At 35.2% G+C, this 14,839-nt stretch overlaps 3 protein-coding genes across 4 annotated transcripts; 1 reads left to right on the top strand and 2 right to left on the bottom strand.

Moving 5' to 3' along the window:
- Positions 1 to 54: 54 nt before the first annotated feature.
- LOC126376769 (uncharacterized) lies at positions 55 to 5,999 on the top strand. Its single transcript, XM_050024333.1, has 2 exons — positions 55 to 947; positions 1,041 to 5,999. Exons 1-2 carry the CDS (start codon positions 168 to 170, stop codon positions 5,766 to 5,768), a joined length of 5,508 nt encoding a protein of 1,835 aa, XP_049880290.1. The 5' UTR covers positions 55 to 167; the 3' UTR covers positions 5,769 to 5,999.
- Positions 6,000 to 6,090: 91 nt separating this feature from the next.
- Positions 6,091 to 7,183, bottom strand: LOC126377359 (ankyrin repeat domain-containing protein 49-like). 2 transcript variants are annotated; one of them, XM_050025092.1, is made up of 4 exons: positions 7,122 to 7,183; positions 6,873 to 7,034; positions 6,491 to 6,796; positions 6,091 to 6,392 (listed from the first exon to the last, which is right to left on the bottom strand). In XM_050025092.1, the coding sequence occupies exons 2-4, from the start codon at positions 7,030 to 7,032 to the stop codon at positions 6,139 to 6,141; spliced, it is 720 nt and encodes a 239-aa protein (XP_049881049.1). In that variant the 5' UTR covers positions 7,033 to 7,034; positions 7,122 to 7,183; the 3' UTR covers positions 6,091 to 6,138. The 2 variants fall into 2 exon arrangements, with proteins under 2 accessions (XP_049881049.1, XP_049881041.1); XM_050025084.1 differs by having other exon boundaries at positions 6,873 to 7,159.
- A 4,564-nt stretch (positions 7,184 to 11,747) lies between these two features.
- LOC126377042 (probable ATP-dependent RNA helicase Dbp73D) lies at positions 11,748 to 14,283 on the bottom strand. The gene is made up of 7 exons (XM_050024665.1): positions 14,138 to 14,283; positions 13,726 to 14,038; positions 13,333 to 13,614; positions 13,069 to 13,246; positions 12,339 to 12,993; positions 12,082 to 12,262; positions 11,748 to 11,992 (listed from the first exon to the last, which is right to left on the bottom strand). The coding sequence occupies exons 1-7, from the start codon at positions 14,158 to 14,160 to the stop codon at positions 11,783 to 11,785; spliced, it is 1,842 nt and encodes a 613-aa protein (XP_049880622.1). The 5' UTR covers positions 14,161 to 14,283; the 3' UTR covers positions 11,748 to 11,782.
- Between the last annotated feature and the right edge of the window lie 556 nt (positions 14,284 to 14,839).

Raw genomic sequence — 14,839 nt, forward strand, 5'->3', positions numbered from 1 at the left:
CTGTGGTCTTTGTATAGACAAAAAACAAAAAAAAAGCAAAGTCAGTTATTTGTTTAAATTCGCTCCGTTGTTGGCCGTTATTTTAAGATTTCTATCTTTTATGTAAATACAATACATAATACTGCTGCTTTTCTAAGTTATTTTAACTTGTATTAATTTGTGGTAAAATGATAACGTGCGTAACATCTTCTCAAATAAAAACTTATACGACTAAAAATAATGTGGAAAATTTGCAAGCCTATTTGTGTTATCCCAAGATAGTTATCTTTGAAAGTAATTCAACTATTCGAGTCGTTGATATAGAAGACAACAAGGAAAATCCTGCAAACCCGGATTCTATTTATACCTTCGACCATCAAATTTTAGATAACACACTAACGGGTCACCTTTTGTGGCTTGTCTTCAAGTCAGGTGATATTGTGGTAATAAACTTAATAAAAAGTTCGCAAATACGTATAAGAAGCGATAACTATGCTAACTATAAAATCAATCGAATTCTGAATGATGATGGAAATTTATTCCTGCTCAGTGAAAGTGGAGAGTGCCTGAAGGTACCATTTAACAGTCAGGAATTAAATGAAAAACTTGAAGAAGGCAATCCAGATGTTACTGTCAGTCTAGAAAAAGCTCATATGCGTAGCTCTAAGTGGGATAGAAATGTTAAAAAATATGTATTAAATGGACTGAACTTCTATATTGATTCTTTTGGTAACATAACAGCACAATGCCCAGTAACTGGTTTACTTGAAATCATAGAAAGCAATGTCAAAACAGAATCTTTAGTGCCATGGTATGATATGGTAGTACTTTCCAACAAATTAAATATGTGGATAGTAGATCTTAAAGACTCAAAAGTTGTGCACAGCTTTATTGAATGTGATGCAAACTATTATCCTCTAGCAGCTCATGGCAATGGTTTTTATTATCTTGTCTGGAATACAACAGAGGTAATTGGTATTTTGCAAACATCTGATTGTACCATGATTTTTTAGACATTTTTAAAGAATATTGTATTTATTTTCCTCTAATTACAATTTCAGGTACATATCTGCTGCACTACAAATATTTCTACAACAGCAGAAGAGCATCAAGATAATAACAAGCCAAGTAAACACTCTACAAAGTCTTCGCAGGATGCCCTCAAGTTACAGCTTCACAGTTTGGTTGATGCTGCACTCTCCAAGTCTTTGGATCAAAATCAGGTATTATTCCAGGTGCAGATATTTTTTGAAAAAATCGAAGATTTGCATTTCCTACTTGAAATTGCATTTAAACTTTGTCAACATGATATTGTGTACAAAACTATATTGCAGCCATTACAAAGAAGAATTTATGAAATGAAGGATTACAATCAAATTCATCTGTTATGTGATTTAATGATAAAAGTGGAATTACTTGAATATATTTTGTTCAGAGGGAACAAAAGTTATGAAAATATTAATCTATTTCAACAGACTTGTAAACAGCTATGCATAACTTTCATTGCAAATTCTGATTTAGATTTGGCTTCAATTTGCTGGTTAAAGTACACAGAAATAACATTAAAAATGACACCTGATGATGTGATCCAAATGTTAGATGCCATACCTCACAATATAAAAATGGGATCTCTCATTATTTGGCTGAGAAACTTTGTACCTCCACTTTTGGATCAAAACCCTTACTTTATTGACTTATTTGTAAAATGGACAACTCAAAGGGTTTTCACATTGGAAAAATCTAGTTATTGGCCTAAAATAGGATTGAAGTTTATAGATGAAATTTTGTCAGTACTTGAAAAGTCTCTAAACACTATTGCTGTTAGACCAATTTCTATGGATGATTTAATCACACTTAAAGATCATATAAACTACATATTGGAGTTAAAACAAAAATACAGAATAAATATGCTTCTTGGAGAAATAAGTTCACAAACTCCCAATGAAGTCGCATTGATTATGTTGCGTAGATGTTACACAGAGGATTTAGGCGAATTTTTGAGAGAATATTTACCTGCATATGCCACACGATATTTATTTGAATTAGATGATACTCTGCGCACTTTTATTGAAAACGAAGCAGCAAGTTGCGGCGGTGGTATCGACAGCTCCCGTCTCAAAATATTAATCACAGCTTTTCGATCACCTACTAGTAAACTCGATTGTTTACTTCAAGTCTTAAAAGTACTTGACGTGCCGTGGGACGACACTGTTCTCGATTTAGCAGTCACTGCTGCTGCTTCTGTCTTTAAAGACTTTACAGTCACTGAGGCTGATCGCGTGCTTGCGCAGGAAATACAACACGAATTGAGTTACGCTAAAATTAAAGTTATTCTGAAAAAATATAATTTTCCCTTAACATGTACGGATTATTCTCTGGTACTCCATAAATTGATTAATGCGTCTATCGTTGATCTAAACGACCTGAAAGTAATAACTAGTGTTATGACTAAATATACAAATTATGGAAGCATTTTGTATGTTGATAGATGTCTGCGAGACTGTGAAACCAGAGCAGCATTAGATTATTTTAAAGAATTAACTAATAAAGATAAAAGAATACTGTTAAAAACAATGATGTCTAAATATGAACAAATAATCAATGGAACTTCAAGTAACGCAGGAGTTGAAAGGAACTATTTAGACTTCCTAAAAGGAACTAAATTGCTAAATGATATTGAGATTGAGAATGTTGAAAGTCTATATCACCTTAAAAACTCTTACAACGTCCAAATGAGTTTGAATAAAATGTATAATGAAGAGTATTGCGCTACTAAAACTAATATATGGATAAAAGGTGACGGAAAAACTGCAAGTTCCGGCCGCGGTCGTTGCGTAACTCAGCTTGCTCAAACACACCAATCTCGTTACTCGGAATTAGTTGCTTTGTTATGTCGTACATCGACCAGCAATAAAGTCCGTAAACTGATTGAGAATCTTCTAACATCGTTTTCATGTGAAGAAAAAATAGGTAACAAAGACATTTCAGACGACTTAATGCAGTTTAGAGACGGACGCAACTCTACACTTTTATTGGAATCGTGTGGGGTACTCATCGAACTTTTAGCTAACTGTAGCGAAGAACACATGCATCACCTTATAAAATATTTATCTATATTAAATGCATTGATAAATACTAATGTTGTAGTAAAAAATCTATCTATTGCTTGGAAGTTCCACTACATATATTTGCCTATGATGCCCGTTACTGCAACAAATGATCTAATAGACTTTTATTATGAAAACCTATCGCAGAACAACATCGAAACAATCTACGCAAAAATTGTAAATAAGAACGATTTTGTCGTATATAGATTATTATCCCACACAATGGGAAATTTAACAAACTCACAAGAGATACTAGCAGATTTACTACAAGTAAAAGATAATGCAACCAGGAGATTAATGACAAAAATTACTGCAACACATGACATTGATGAAATCTTACTGACGAGTTTATTATTGATTTTGAACGGTGCAGAAGAAGCTGATGATAAAACTCGGATGTTAGACATCCTTCAAGGGCAAAATGAGTCATTACCGCCTTCTCTCATGAATTATCTTTCTTCACCGTTGATCCGCCGCACATTCGGTCTTGATAACGTATTGCCTGGAAGTTCGACGTCATATCCACCACAATATATTCTAAAATATAAATTCAACATAAATTTAGCTGAGATGGCTCTTCCTGATAGTACTGAGGAAACATGGGATGTGAAAGTTGTTCTATTTTATGTTTTACGTCAGTATCCTCAGACTACGTTTGAAAGACTAGTGGAACTCTGTCGCACTTTAAACGTAGCGATCAATGATGGTCTATCTCTGCAACTTATATCCTTGTTAATAACATGGGAGCTTAATTATAAATTGTTTAATGATGATTTAGGATGCCGACATCTTTGTGTGGAAAACGATGAAAAGGACTTGATGTTGAAATGTTTCACGATTTGGGAAAGTATTCATGATAAAACTTTTTTGAGAGACATCTTAAACGACTTTTGGAGAAATGGCGAAGTCTCGTTGCACGGAAGATTAATATCTATTAATCCTTACTATTATGAAGTATATGTCTGTATATACTATTTAATTCATGGCGCGACCATGGATTCTCGGAATAAAAAGGAATATTTTTTACTCAACTTCTTAAAAGAGTACCATAGAAAAAGCACTCCCAAACAATATGAGTTTGAATTATTTTCCGTTAAAGGCATGTTTCCGGAAATTGGTCATTATCGGTTACCATTCCATCTATTTATGCGCGAAGATATGTGGTCAAATTTAAAATCTGAAATAACTTTGGAAACATATGAACACTGGCTACCGGCGGTTATTTTACTGTCGCTTGATGCGGATTTGCAAACAGCAAGAGATATGATTTGTAGTAATGCTTTAAAACAAACAATGACTACCAGGAAACATACCGAAGTCAAAGACGAAGAGTCTAAAGAACATGAACCCTGGCTCTTGACTACACGAGAAGAGCCCCTTCTTCGTGCTGCTCATCGTTGTGTAAGACATATCGCCAACATGGAATGGGCAGGAGCGTGTCTTTTTTACGTTCTTCAAGGGTGCGCACGTGGTGCTGATCAGGTTGCAGCAGCACATCTATGCTATCAATTTGCACAGCGGTGGGCTGCTCTTCAGCCAGGTAACCGCGCAGTGCGACAGATGGAACGCTTGTATTCAACGCTTTCAACGCGTCATGCATTACATAAAATAGACTGGGCTCGCGAAGAATTTGTTAGACTTGCCTCAGAACCTGCACAACTGATTCGTGCAATGTATCTTCATCCCGACTTTGTCGAAAAGATGTCACGTAATGATGTAAATAGAGCAGCTAATGAAATAGCTGATAAGAACGGCATCAATATAAGCTCTATTAGAATTCAGATATTAGAAAATATTCTTACGAGATCGAAGGAAGAAAATAAGAATAACATTTCCTGTGGTCTTGATACCGGAAAATTAATGACCGCGAAATATATTCTCAAGGCTACATGTCCAAAAATGGGAGCAATTTACTTGTCCCGAATTGCATTTGATGACGAAAGTGATTTCAACAAATGCAAAAAACTACGAGCTTTGGAATGTCTTATGAGTGTTGTAGAACCAGACACTGCTATGAAAGTTGCAAATCGAGAACGTGACGCTTTGTGGTCATCATTGTTAGAATTACTATACATTGTTAACCTAGAGGATATTGATATGCCTTGGTTAGTGGCTACATTTACGCAAGATAAGCCTCGCGCTCTTGAACAACTTATACAAGCTGCTACTGGGAATGTCGAAGCATTAAAACTAGCCGCGACACTCGCTAGACGCTTCGGAAATATACAAATTATACGTGATCTTATACCGATCCTACTGCGTAGTAGTCTATTCGAAGAAATGATACCTTTGTTACTTAAAATCACATCTCCTCCTGATGATATTATTTACACTGCCTGGCGTGCAGTTATTTTGTCTCCATTCCAACGAGCAGATTATCCCATAACAGAACGACAAAGAACAAAATGTCTAAATGCCATAAACTTACTGCCACTTTGTCCAGTGATTAAAGACAATGATTTAATAGAAATTTGGAAAAATTGTGTAAGATGCAAATGTTTTGGATTGGGATGCCTAGTTTTGCCTTATATTACTTTGGAGAAAAGGCAAACTTTAACAGAACTTCAAAAAATTGATCGTAGAAATCTTATAGCCAGCCTAAAAAATTTACACTCTGAAACATATCTTGTATCTGGTGCTATGATTGTTTTAGAAAATATGTCAACCAGGGTATATCGTTAAGGAAATAATTACAAAAAAAGTTGTATAAAGATTCATATTATATCTAATTATTATGTAGCTTATAGTATTTAACAATGCCGAAATTAAAGGATGACTAATAATTCTTTCATTTCGATAAATAGCTGATGTGCTTTTTTTTGTGTAAGATTTAGCATAAAATCGAAATAACAATTTTACACTTTTTAAGAAACTATAATATTATAATGATAGTTGAAACATGTAACTGTTTGAAAATGAATAAGTAGAATACCTACATTGTTTTGTATTGGTAAGCATAGAATAATACTATCTTTACTTTTTTATTTTTAAAATTAAAAATGGCTTGTATAAAATAACTTTTATTTACTTATTTTAAAAGATCTTAAACCTATTAGTTAGTCAATTTCAATTGGGCTTGTACATAAGGATTACAAGTAAAAGCTAGTGAGCGAATATATGATGCTGCTGGAATTGCCATTTCAAATAAAGGAGCATATATGCCGTGTCCACGAGCCAGGTCTTCTGGAGTTTCACCAGAGTTATTGGGTTTTTTCACTATGTCCACTATATCTTCCCTTAGTAATAAGATTAATAAAGTTGATTTACAATGGCTTATCGCAGATGTCAGATGCAGAGGGGTTTGGTCTGCAAAAAAGTAGAGGAAATATGAACATACATGTATTATAAAATTCTATAACATAAGGGACACATGTATACTTAATAGAACAAGTTAAATGTGTTACCTCCATCAGAAACTGCAGTAGGATCAGCACCTGCTGCAAGTAGTCTTGCAGCAGCCAAGTAATTGTTCCAGTTGCAAGCAGAATGTAACGGAGTCCATCCTAATTCTGTCTTGGCACTAACGCTGGCATTCATGCTAAGAAGATAAGATATTGCTGTGACATGATTGCCATAAGCAGCTCGATGCAGGGGTGTGTATCCATCGCTATCCCGAGCATGCACAAGGCCAGGTTGAGATGACAGAATCTCTTTCAATGCCTCAACTTCACCATTTTCAGCAGCCCACAAAACATGGTCAATTGGATTAGCTGAAAAAATATAAATTCGTAAGTATTTAGTTTTCAATTTAATAAGACTCACCATAGTAATTTATTAGACACGAACCTTTAGGATCCTTTACAACATCTACATCCTGATCGGCGTCATCCCATCCAGATACAAACATACCGGCTGTGCTTGGATTTTTCTTGCACTTTTCGATTTCATCGTGTATATCTTGTAATTCATTTGGGTCAAAATTATCTGAGTCCTCCGAGTCAGACATATCTACGAGGCAAACAGAGAACTAAAATATAACACTAGCTCAGAAATAAACACAGTAAATATGTTTTAAACAAGTTTTAAATCGCATACGTAGTACACTTGCAAGCACAGACTAGTAAGAGATAGATATAGATACTAGGTACGTATCAGACGAACATCTCTAGTACTAACGTTTTGTTTGGTTCTAATGATACATGACAGTTGTTTTTTTTTAAATAATCGAACTTAACCTGGCAAAGGACTACGCGTTCTCTCTCTCTCTATTTAAGAGCTGTGCTCTTGTCGGTGGAGTAATCGCCATTCCTCTCTTCTTCCCGCCAAAACCTTCACCTCCCGATAAGACACGACCAGCACCTTCTCTTTTATTTGTTTCATAAATGTTATCCTAGGTCTACTCCTTCCTCTCTTCCCTACAATTTTTCCTTCTATAATGTTTGTTTTACATAAATGAATCGTGTCGTATCAGGTGGCCAATCATATTTCCTCCCCGGTTCTCTATAGTCTTCGAGCGGGATGCTCAAAAGATAAGGTCTTGTTACCGGGATCGGTATTATTCTATAGATTTTAATTCAAGTTTGAAACAAGTGAGTACTTATTTCAAAGTTCCAAATAAACGTAAAATCTGTAGAAAATAATTCCGAACCCGGAAATAAGACCTAATGACCTCTTTTTTAAGTTAGGGCTTGGTTTTTAAATTATTTATTTTTTTACAATATTTTTTGCGTGATACAAGAAATGTTTCTAGCATCGGAGGTAAACACTTCTTTAGATTTAGACGGGATAAATCCGTACCCTTTATGCGATTTACACACAAAGAGTTTCAAAAGTTCACTTCTTGTGTATCTTTTAAATTAATTTAGTTTTCGAGACACTTCCGCCACTTATTGAGTCTTTTCTCGGTGCATTCAAAATGATGCAAAACAGCACCTTGTCGCAAATTTTGCAAACACGGCACTTGCGATATATTTTCGAAAGAAAATACATGCGAAAAGATTCACTGAGCTTTGTATTACAAGATAAAGTGAAGAAGATAAGCACAAATACACTTCACTCGATCACACAGTTTGTCACATTTTTGACAGGACGCCGATAAACATGGCTGTCACCGCTAACCATTCACAGGCCAGCACAATTGTCATACATCATTAAAAAATATGGCGCCTATCGACAACATTCGTTCCACGCAGATTACAGACACGGCGTGCTTCCAAGTGACAGCTAACATTTCAAGGTTAGCCCAGCTGACGTCATATCACCTTGCGCTGCCATTTCAGAAAAAATAAATAACCGAGGACCAATGTTTTTTATAGCAAGGAAATGACAATGGGCACTTTTGTATGAAACTTGGTCCAAGAACCTCCACTGATGAGACTTATATGTAATGAAAGCTTATGCTTTCCCTATGATTCTGGCAAAGTCCTATCAGATTCTGTCCCGGGGTTCTTTTTTTACGGCCATGTTTGTCCTGGCTAAAAATGTGATAAAATACAGTGGGAGCTAAAATCGGCTCAAGATTTGTTGCTGGATAACTAAGACTACATAAATAATTATGTATCATATTGTATATCATTTTAAAGAGGATCTTTTCCAGAATCCGAAACATAAAAAAAAAACAAAAAAAAATCTTTTTGTAAGCGAATCATAGTCAATTTATATCTGCAGCGCCATTGTTTCTCGGTAGCTAAGTTCAAGTTTCATGCCTTTTACCCCTTCCAAAAGTATCTTACCGATTTTTTTTATATTGCTTCCGGAATTTGATCTGAGTGATAATAACAAGAAAAATAAATAAACACCTCTCCGATAGAGACCGGCTAAGCTATTGCCTATTGCAAGAAATCGTCATCATTAGCAAGTCATTACGGTATTGCATATTATAAGCTTATCAGCAACTTGGAACTTGGTCCAAGAACCTCCACTGGTGAGACTTGCATGTAATGATAGCTTATACTTGTCCTATGATTCTGGCAAAGTTCTATCAAACTCTGTCCTAGGGTTTTTTTACGGCCATGTTTGTCCTGAGTGTACAGTAGTGGACTGCAAAATTACCTCAGGATTTGTTGTCGATAAACTATTTAACTAAGTCTATATACATAATTATATATCATAATGTATATCAATTTTAAAGGGGAAGGTTATCAGAATCAGAAACACAAATAAAAAAATGCATTAAGTATGTAAACGACTTTTAGCCAACTCACGTCCGTAGCACCATTTTTCTCAGCAGCTACGTACGAGTTTCGCGCCTTCCAACCTTTCCAAAGAAGCCCAATCATTTTTTCCTTCTTCTGATATTGCATTCTTAACCTGACAAGACTAAGTGACAACAACAAGAAATAAAATAGATACCATTCCGATAGAGGCCGCGTAAGCTATGGACCTATTGCAAGATAACGTACTCAAAGGCTAGTCATTATAATCCAACAGACGTAACATGATTAGAATGCGGGAGGACGCAAATGTAGTATGTTTTCTTTCACCACAATCTTGTTTTATTAATCCAGGCTTATATCTTGTCTTATAAACAATGCCGAATGGTACAACAAACGTATCGTAAACGTAAGGTTGCCTGGTAGTAATTGCTACCTTGGCAATAAAGCCTCTTTTTGCACCAGTTATTGCCTGAACTTGTTTAATAAATGTGTTTCTTTTGTATACAATAGAGTCATTGTATTGCATCTTGATTAGAATGACTTATTTCTTGTTTCTCTCGTACTAAGCTGTATAGTTGTATAGTTGTATTGCTGTTAGTGTTAAAGAGACACATATTTCGTCTCTTTCGCATAAGGCGATGTACTACATTTCCGTCCCGCCGCATTCTAATCATGTTACGTCTGTTGGATTATAATGACTAGCCTTTGAGTACGTTATCTTGCAATAGGTCCATAGCTTACGCGGCCTCTATCGGAATGGTATCTATTTTTTTTTTCTTTGTTGTCACTTGTCAGGTTAAGAATGCAATATCAGAAGAAGGAAAAAAAATATTGGGCTCCTTTGGAAAGGTTGGAAGGCGCGAAACTCGTACGTAGCTGCTGAGAAAAATGGTGCTACGGACGTGAGTTGGCTAAAAGTCGTTTACATAATGCATTTTTTTTATTTGTGTTTCTGATTCTGATAACCTTCCCCTTTAAAATTGATATACATTATGATATATAATTACGTATATAGACTTGTTAAATAGTTTTTCGACAACAAATCCTGAGGTGATTTTGCAGTCCACTACTGTACACTCAGGACAAACATGGCCGTAAAAAAACCCTAGGACAGAGTTTGATAGAACTTTGCCAGAATCATAGGACAAGTATAAGCTATCATTACATGCAAGTCTCACCAGTGGAGGTTCTTGGACCAAGTTCCAAGTTGCTGATAAGCTTATAATATGCAATACCGTAATGACTTGCTAATGATGACGATTTCTTGCAATAGGCAATAGCTTAGCCGGTCTCTATCGGAGAGGTGTTTATTTATTTTTCTTGTTATTATCATTCAGATCAAATTCCGGAAGCAATATAAAAAAAATCGGTAAGATACTTTTGGAAGGGGTAAAAGGCATGAAACTTGAACTTAGCTACCGAGAAACAATGGCGCTGCAGATATAAATTGACTATGATTCGCTTACAAAAAGATTTTTTTTTGTTTTTTTTTATGTTTCGGATTCTGGAAAAGATCCTCTTTAAAATGATATACAATATGATACATAATTATTTATATAGACTTAGTTATCCAGCAACAAATCTTGAGCCGATTTTAGCTCCCACTGTATTTTATCACATTTTTAGCCAGGACAAACATGGCCGTAAAAAAAGAACCCCGGGACAGAATCTGATAGAACTTTGCCAGATTTATAGAGAAAGCATAAGCTTTCATTACATATAAGTCTCATCAGTGGAGGTTCTTGGACCAGATTCGCCCATTCTCCTTTTGAAGTTTTCGTAAAAGACTTACTTACAGTTTTAATGATACTTACTTGGTCCTTGACGTAGTAACTTAGGAAACTTTTTACGTTAGGAACAAAGACCAAGGTCCTTGGAAAGCTACCCAAAATCCAAATGTCACTTTCGGAAATAAGGAGTGAGTGAGACAGACAGTTTTTTTATTTAGTTTGTGGCTTGGTTGCACCTCGGTTGCACGCACGATGGATGGTCCATTATTGCAATAGATGGGCAAACTACCCGGATTTTGGGAAAATTCCGAACTAAAAAATCAGGAAGATTGCCCATCGCAATCGATACGATACGTACCGGACGGGATCTTTGTTGCCGGGGGGCGGAAAGAGAATTACTGGGAACGGCACATCACTAATGGTGACGTCTTTTTTTTTGAAAATGTCCGCGGTAAAATACAAATTTTGAAAACGGGGTAGCAGAGGCCATAGCATTCATATCAATTATTATATTTGTACAAAATTTTCCTGTACCCAAAGCCTGCCTGTAAGAAATTGCTGCATGAGCAATAAGGTCGCCTGTTGTGCCTTTCTATATCTGTTGTCCTTATCTCTGTATGTAGTGTCCATTATGCTCAATAAAGTATTTTATCTATCTAAAGAGAAAGTCACTGTATCTATCGCTTTGCCGTCAACATAACGTGCGCAAGTAATCATAGCGTGGACAAAGAGACGTTTGCTTGCGCGTAAGCGCGGAGACGGACTGCATGTGACCTTGTATCGCACGGTCACATGCATTTCTCTCTACTTATGAGGGATAATAATGCAGCAGAGCATAATTTTACATTAGACGTTTATTTCATATAGGTACTTAATTAGATGTAAGTTTCCTCTTCTGTGGCTTGGATCTACCACGTCTCTTTAACTCTATAGATTTTTGTACTTTAGAATTTATCTCAGTATAAATCTGATTCTTTGTTTCTTTTATGGCTGCCTCATACTCATGTGACAGGCGTTTAAATATTTCAGTATTGACTTCCAGTTGTGGCAATTCAGATTTTCCTCCTGATTGAATTAACTCCTGTAAATAAATTAAAATAAATAATTATATTTCCATAACCCAAGTGTTTTACACTACATTACATATTAAGATAAGAAGAAACAGCATACCTTAAATAAACTAACTTGGTTCTGTACCAAAATAGTAACAGCATGGCCTGTACGTCCAGCTCGCCCAGTTCTGCCTACTCTGTGTATGTATGTCTTTATATTTTTTGGGGGATCATATGATATCACATAATTGCAATCTGGTATATCAATTCCTCTAGCTAAAGCGTCTGTACCTATTAACCTGAAATCAAGGAATGTTATAAAAAAAAAAAAAATAACAGCGTGCATTGTATTTTTAACAGTGACTTGTAACTTACACATTAATTTCAGACTGAGTGAATTTCTTTAAAACTGACTCCCTTGTTGTTCTGTCTAATGCTGCAGATAATTCTGCTACCTTCAGTTTCTCTTGTCCCCAAACATTAAGGAGGACTGCCAGCCTATGGGCAGATTGAGCTGCATTAGTGAAGCAAAGTACTTTGTCCCAGTTTTGCTCAACCAAAAAATGGTATAAAATGAGTGGCTTCTCCTCAGCAGAGCAGGTTACAAACTGTTCCTTCAACTCAGCAGGAGTTGTATACTTTCTTATGGAATCTTCATCTTCAAATTCATTTATTGGAGCTGCAGAAAACAGTTTTGGCTGGAAAAGGCCCCACTGTTCTAACTTCTCCGGGTCTTGGGACAAGGTTGCAGAAAACAGCAGCTTATGTGGTGGTGCTTTCTGTGTGCTGAGACAATTCCAGCTTAAATTAGGCACTTTACCTGTCATTAACTCATTTTCTAGTTTAACACATTTATCCATGTGATAGAGCCAATCATTTTGAATATGGTCCATTATTCTGTCAGCTTCATCAATTACAAGAAATTTCAAATATTTTAATGAAAAGCCTTCTGTGTTCTGTATATGTTCTACAAGGCGTCCAGCTGTGCAGACTATAATGTCCACCTCACTTATCCACCCAGCTGACTCTGCTGTGAATGTAGGAATTATATTAATCAATATTTAATTATTTGTAAAATAATTTATATCTTAAAATTAATACTTACTATATTTCACTATTTGTTGCTGCTCTTGTTGAAGTGGTGTAGAGCCACTCAGTAAGGCTACATTGAGTCCGGTCTTTGCACAATACTTTCTGAAAACTTTTGAAACTTGTGCTGCTAATTCTTGTACAGGCAGAACTACTAGTGCTCTGATGTGTCTCCCAACTTCATTCATAAGTATCTTAAAAATAAAGATATTATCCATTGAAAAATATTACTACTTGTGTTTATAATGTTACTTGTATTTAATTACTTGCAGTGTTATACCTGAATGATTGGCAATACAAAAGACAATGTCTTGCCACTACCAGTTGGTGCAGAAACACAAACATCATGTGGCCACATTGGTCCTGGTAATTTATGTTCGTCAAGAATAAATGGTATTACTTTTTCTTGCACAGGGAATAGCTGTGTAACACCTTCACTCAGAAGAGTGTTCTTTAGAATAGTGTGTAGCCAAGGTAGATTCTCAACAGGACATGACAAGTTCTGTAAGCTGGTTGATACTCCATCTGCATGTGATAACCAATAAGGTAGGATTCTGTGAACCTGTGAATTAAGTTTAAATTAAATTAAGTAATAACTGTAAGTCAGCTATCACAAAACAAATTATATCACTACAATATTTTTAAATAAATGTTGATATCAAGTAAGTATTACCTTTGTTTTCTTTTCAAAGTCACCATTTCCTAAGACTTTGAACTCAAAATCAGGTTTTCCTTTTTTTGGTTTGACATGTGACTTTTCTGCATCTGCAGTCAGTTTTTCGTTTTCATTAGTTTCATGTACAATTCCATCATTCTTTATTTCTGCTTCAGAAGAAGTCACAGGCTGCTCTCGCAGTGTTATAACATCTGATGACTTTTTTTGTGAAGCGTTAGCTTTCTTCCTCTGTTCAATTCTCTGTTTTAGTTCCTGGAGATGTTTGGTTTCATGATCGATTATATCAACTTCTTCTTCTGTTCCTTTATACCTGTAATAAGGGAAATAAATTAAGAACAAGGTAACATTTTGAGTTATTTGGAAACTTAACATAACCTAAAGTGCAGCAAGCAATTAAACATTATCGTACCTATTAATAACAAATAAATTCATTTTTCCGCACACAATTCTATAGTGTTTGTTGGTATAAACGTGGAAATTAATTTATAGCACAAATGCTGCTATATAATGCTATTGCTATAACAATGCAGTGCAGTGGTGGAGAACGAAACGTGTTTGTGTTGTGACATTTGAGTTTTGTTTCATACAATTAATCCAAAAAAAGAAACAAAACGCAGGTATTTTTTAAAGCGTACATGAAATATCTCGTATACATAAGTACTACATGTAGTCACGTCACGTCACGATTTGCTTCATTTGCCGTAAATTGCACCGAACGTAAAAGTGGTAATAATATTATTATTGAGTAAAGAAAATCTCTTGTCCTAGAATCATGAATAGGGTTCTTTATGTAGGTATTATACAAGAGACTGTATAACTTAAATCATTTGTCAAAATAGATTGGTCATCTAAAAAAAATACTTGAAGTGTTGCCATCTTTTCATTGGTTATTTTGTTGGTTTAAGTTTGATTTTAATAGACAGAGACAGAGTATCAATAATCAACAAAGAGCAAATAATCAAATAAGTTTCTGCAAAGATTATATTTTGATAGCTATTTCATACAATTCATATAATATGTAGTAATTTTCTACCACCTATCTTATTTTCTCTTTTATTTTTTTTTTGTATGTTTGTCCCCTGTTGTCATTTATTCTTGAACGCATCGTGAT

This window comes from Pectinophora gossypiella, chromosome 2, assembly GCF_024362695.1.
Source record: "Pectinophora gossypiella chromosome 2, ilPecGoss1.1, whole genome shotgun sequence".
Lineage (NCBI taxonomy): Eukaryota > Metazoa > Arthropoda > Insecta > Lepidoptera > Gelechiidae > Pectinophora > Pectinophora gossypiella.

What these genes read in the sequence shown, in the direction of transcription:
- LOC126376769 (XM_050024333.1), top strand. Translation starts at nt 168, where the DNA reads ATGATAACGTGCGTAACATCTTCTCAAATAAAAACTTATACGACTAAA. An exon ending in TTGTCTGGAATACAACAGAG is followed by an intron (nt 948 to 1,040) that starts GTAATTGGTATT and finishes TTACAATTTCAG; the next exon opens with GTACATATCTGCTGCACTAC.
- LOC126377359 (XM_050025092.1), bottom strand. Translation starts at nt 7,032, where the DNA reads ATGTCTGACTCGGAGGACTCAGATAATTTTGACCCAAATGAATTACAA. An exon ending in TGTTGTAAAGGATCCTAAAG is followed by an intron (nt 6,797 to 6,872) that starts GTTCGTGTCTAA and finishes ATATTTTTTCAG; the next exon opens with CTAATCCAATTGACCATGTT. An exon ending in TACTGCAGTTTCTGATGGAG is followed by an intron (nt 6,393 to 6,490) that starts GTAACACATTTA and finishes ACTTTTTTGCAG; the next exon opens with ACCAAACCCCTCTGCATCTG.
- LOC126377042 (XM_050024665.1), bottom strand. Translation starts at nt 14,160, where the DNA reads ATGAATTTATTTGTTATTAATAG. An exon ending in ACTTTGAAAAGAAAACAAAG is followed by an intron (nt 13,615 to 13,725) that starts GTAATACTTACT and finishes CTTAATTCACAG; the next exon opens with GTTCACAGAATCCTACCTTA. An exon ending in ACTCAGTCTGAAATTAATGT is followed by an intron (nt 12,263 to 12,338) that starts GTAAGTTACAAG and finishes CCTTGATTTCAG; the next exon opens with GTTAATAGGTACAGACGCTT.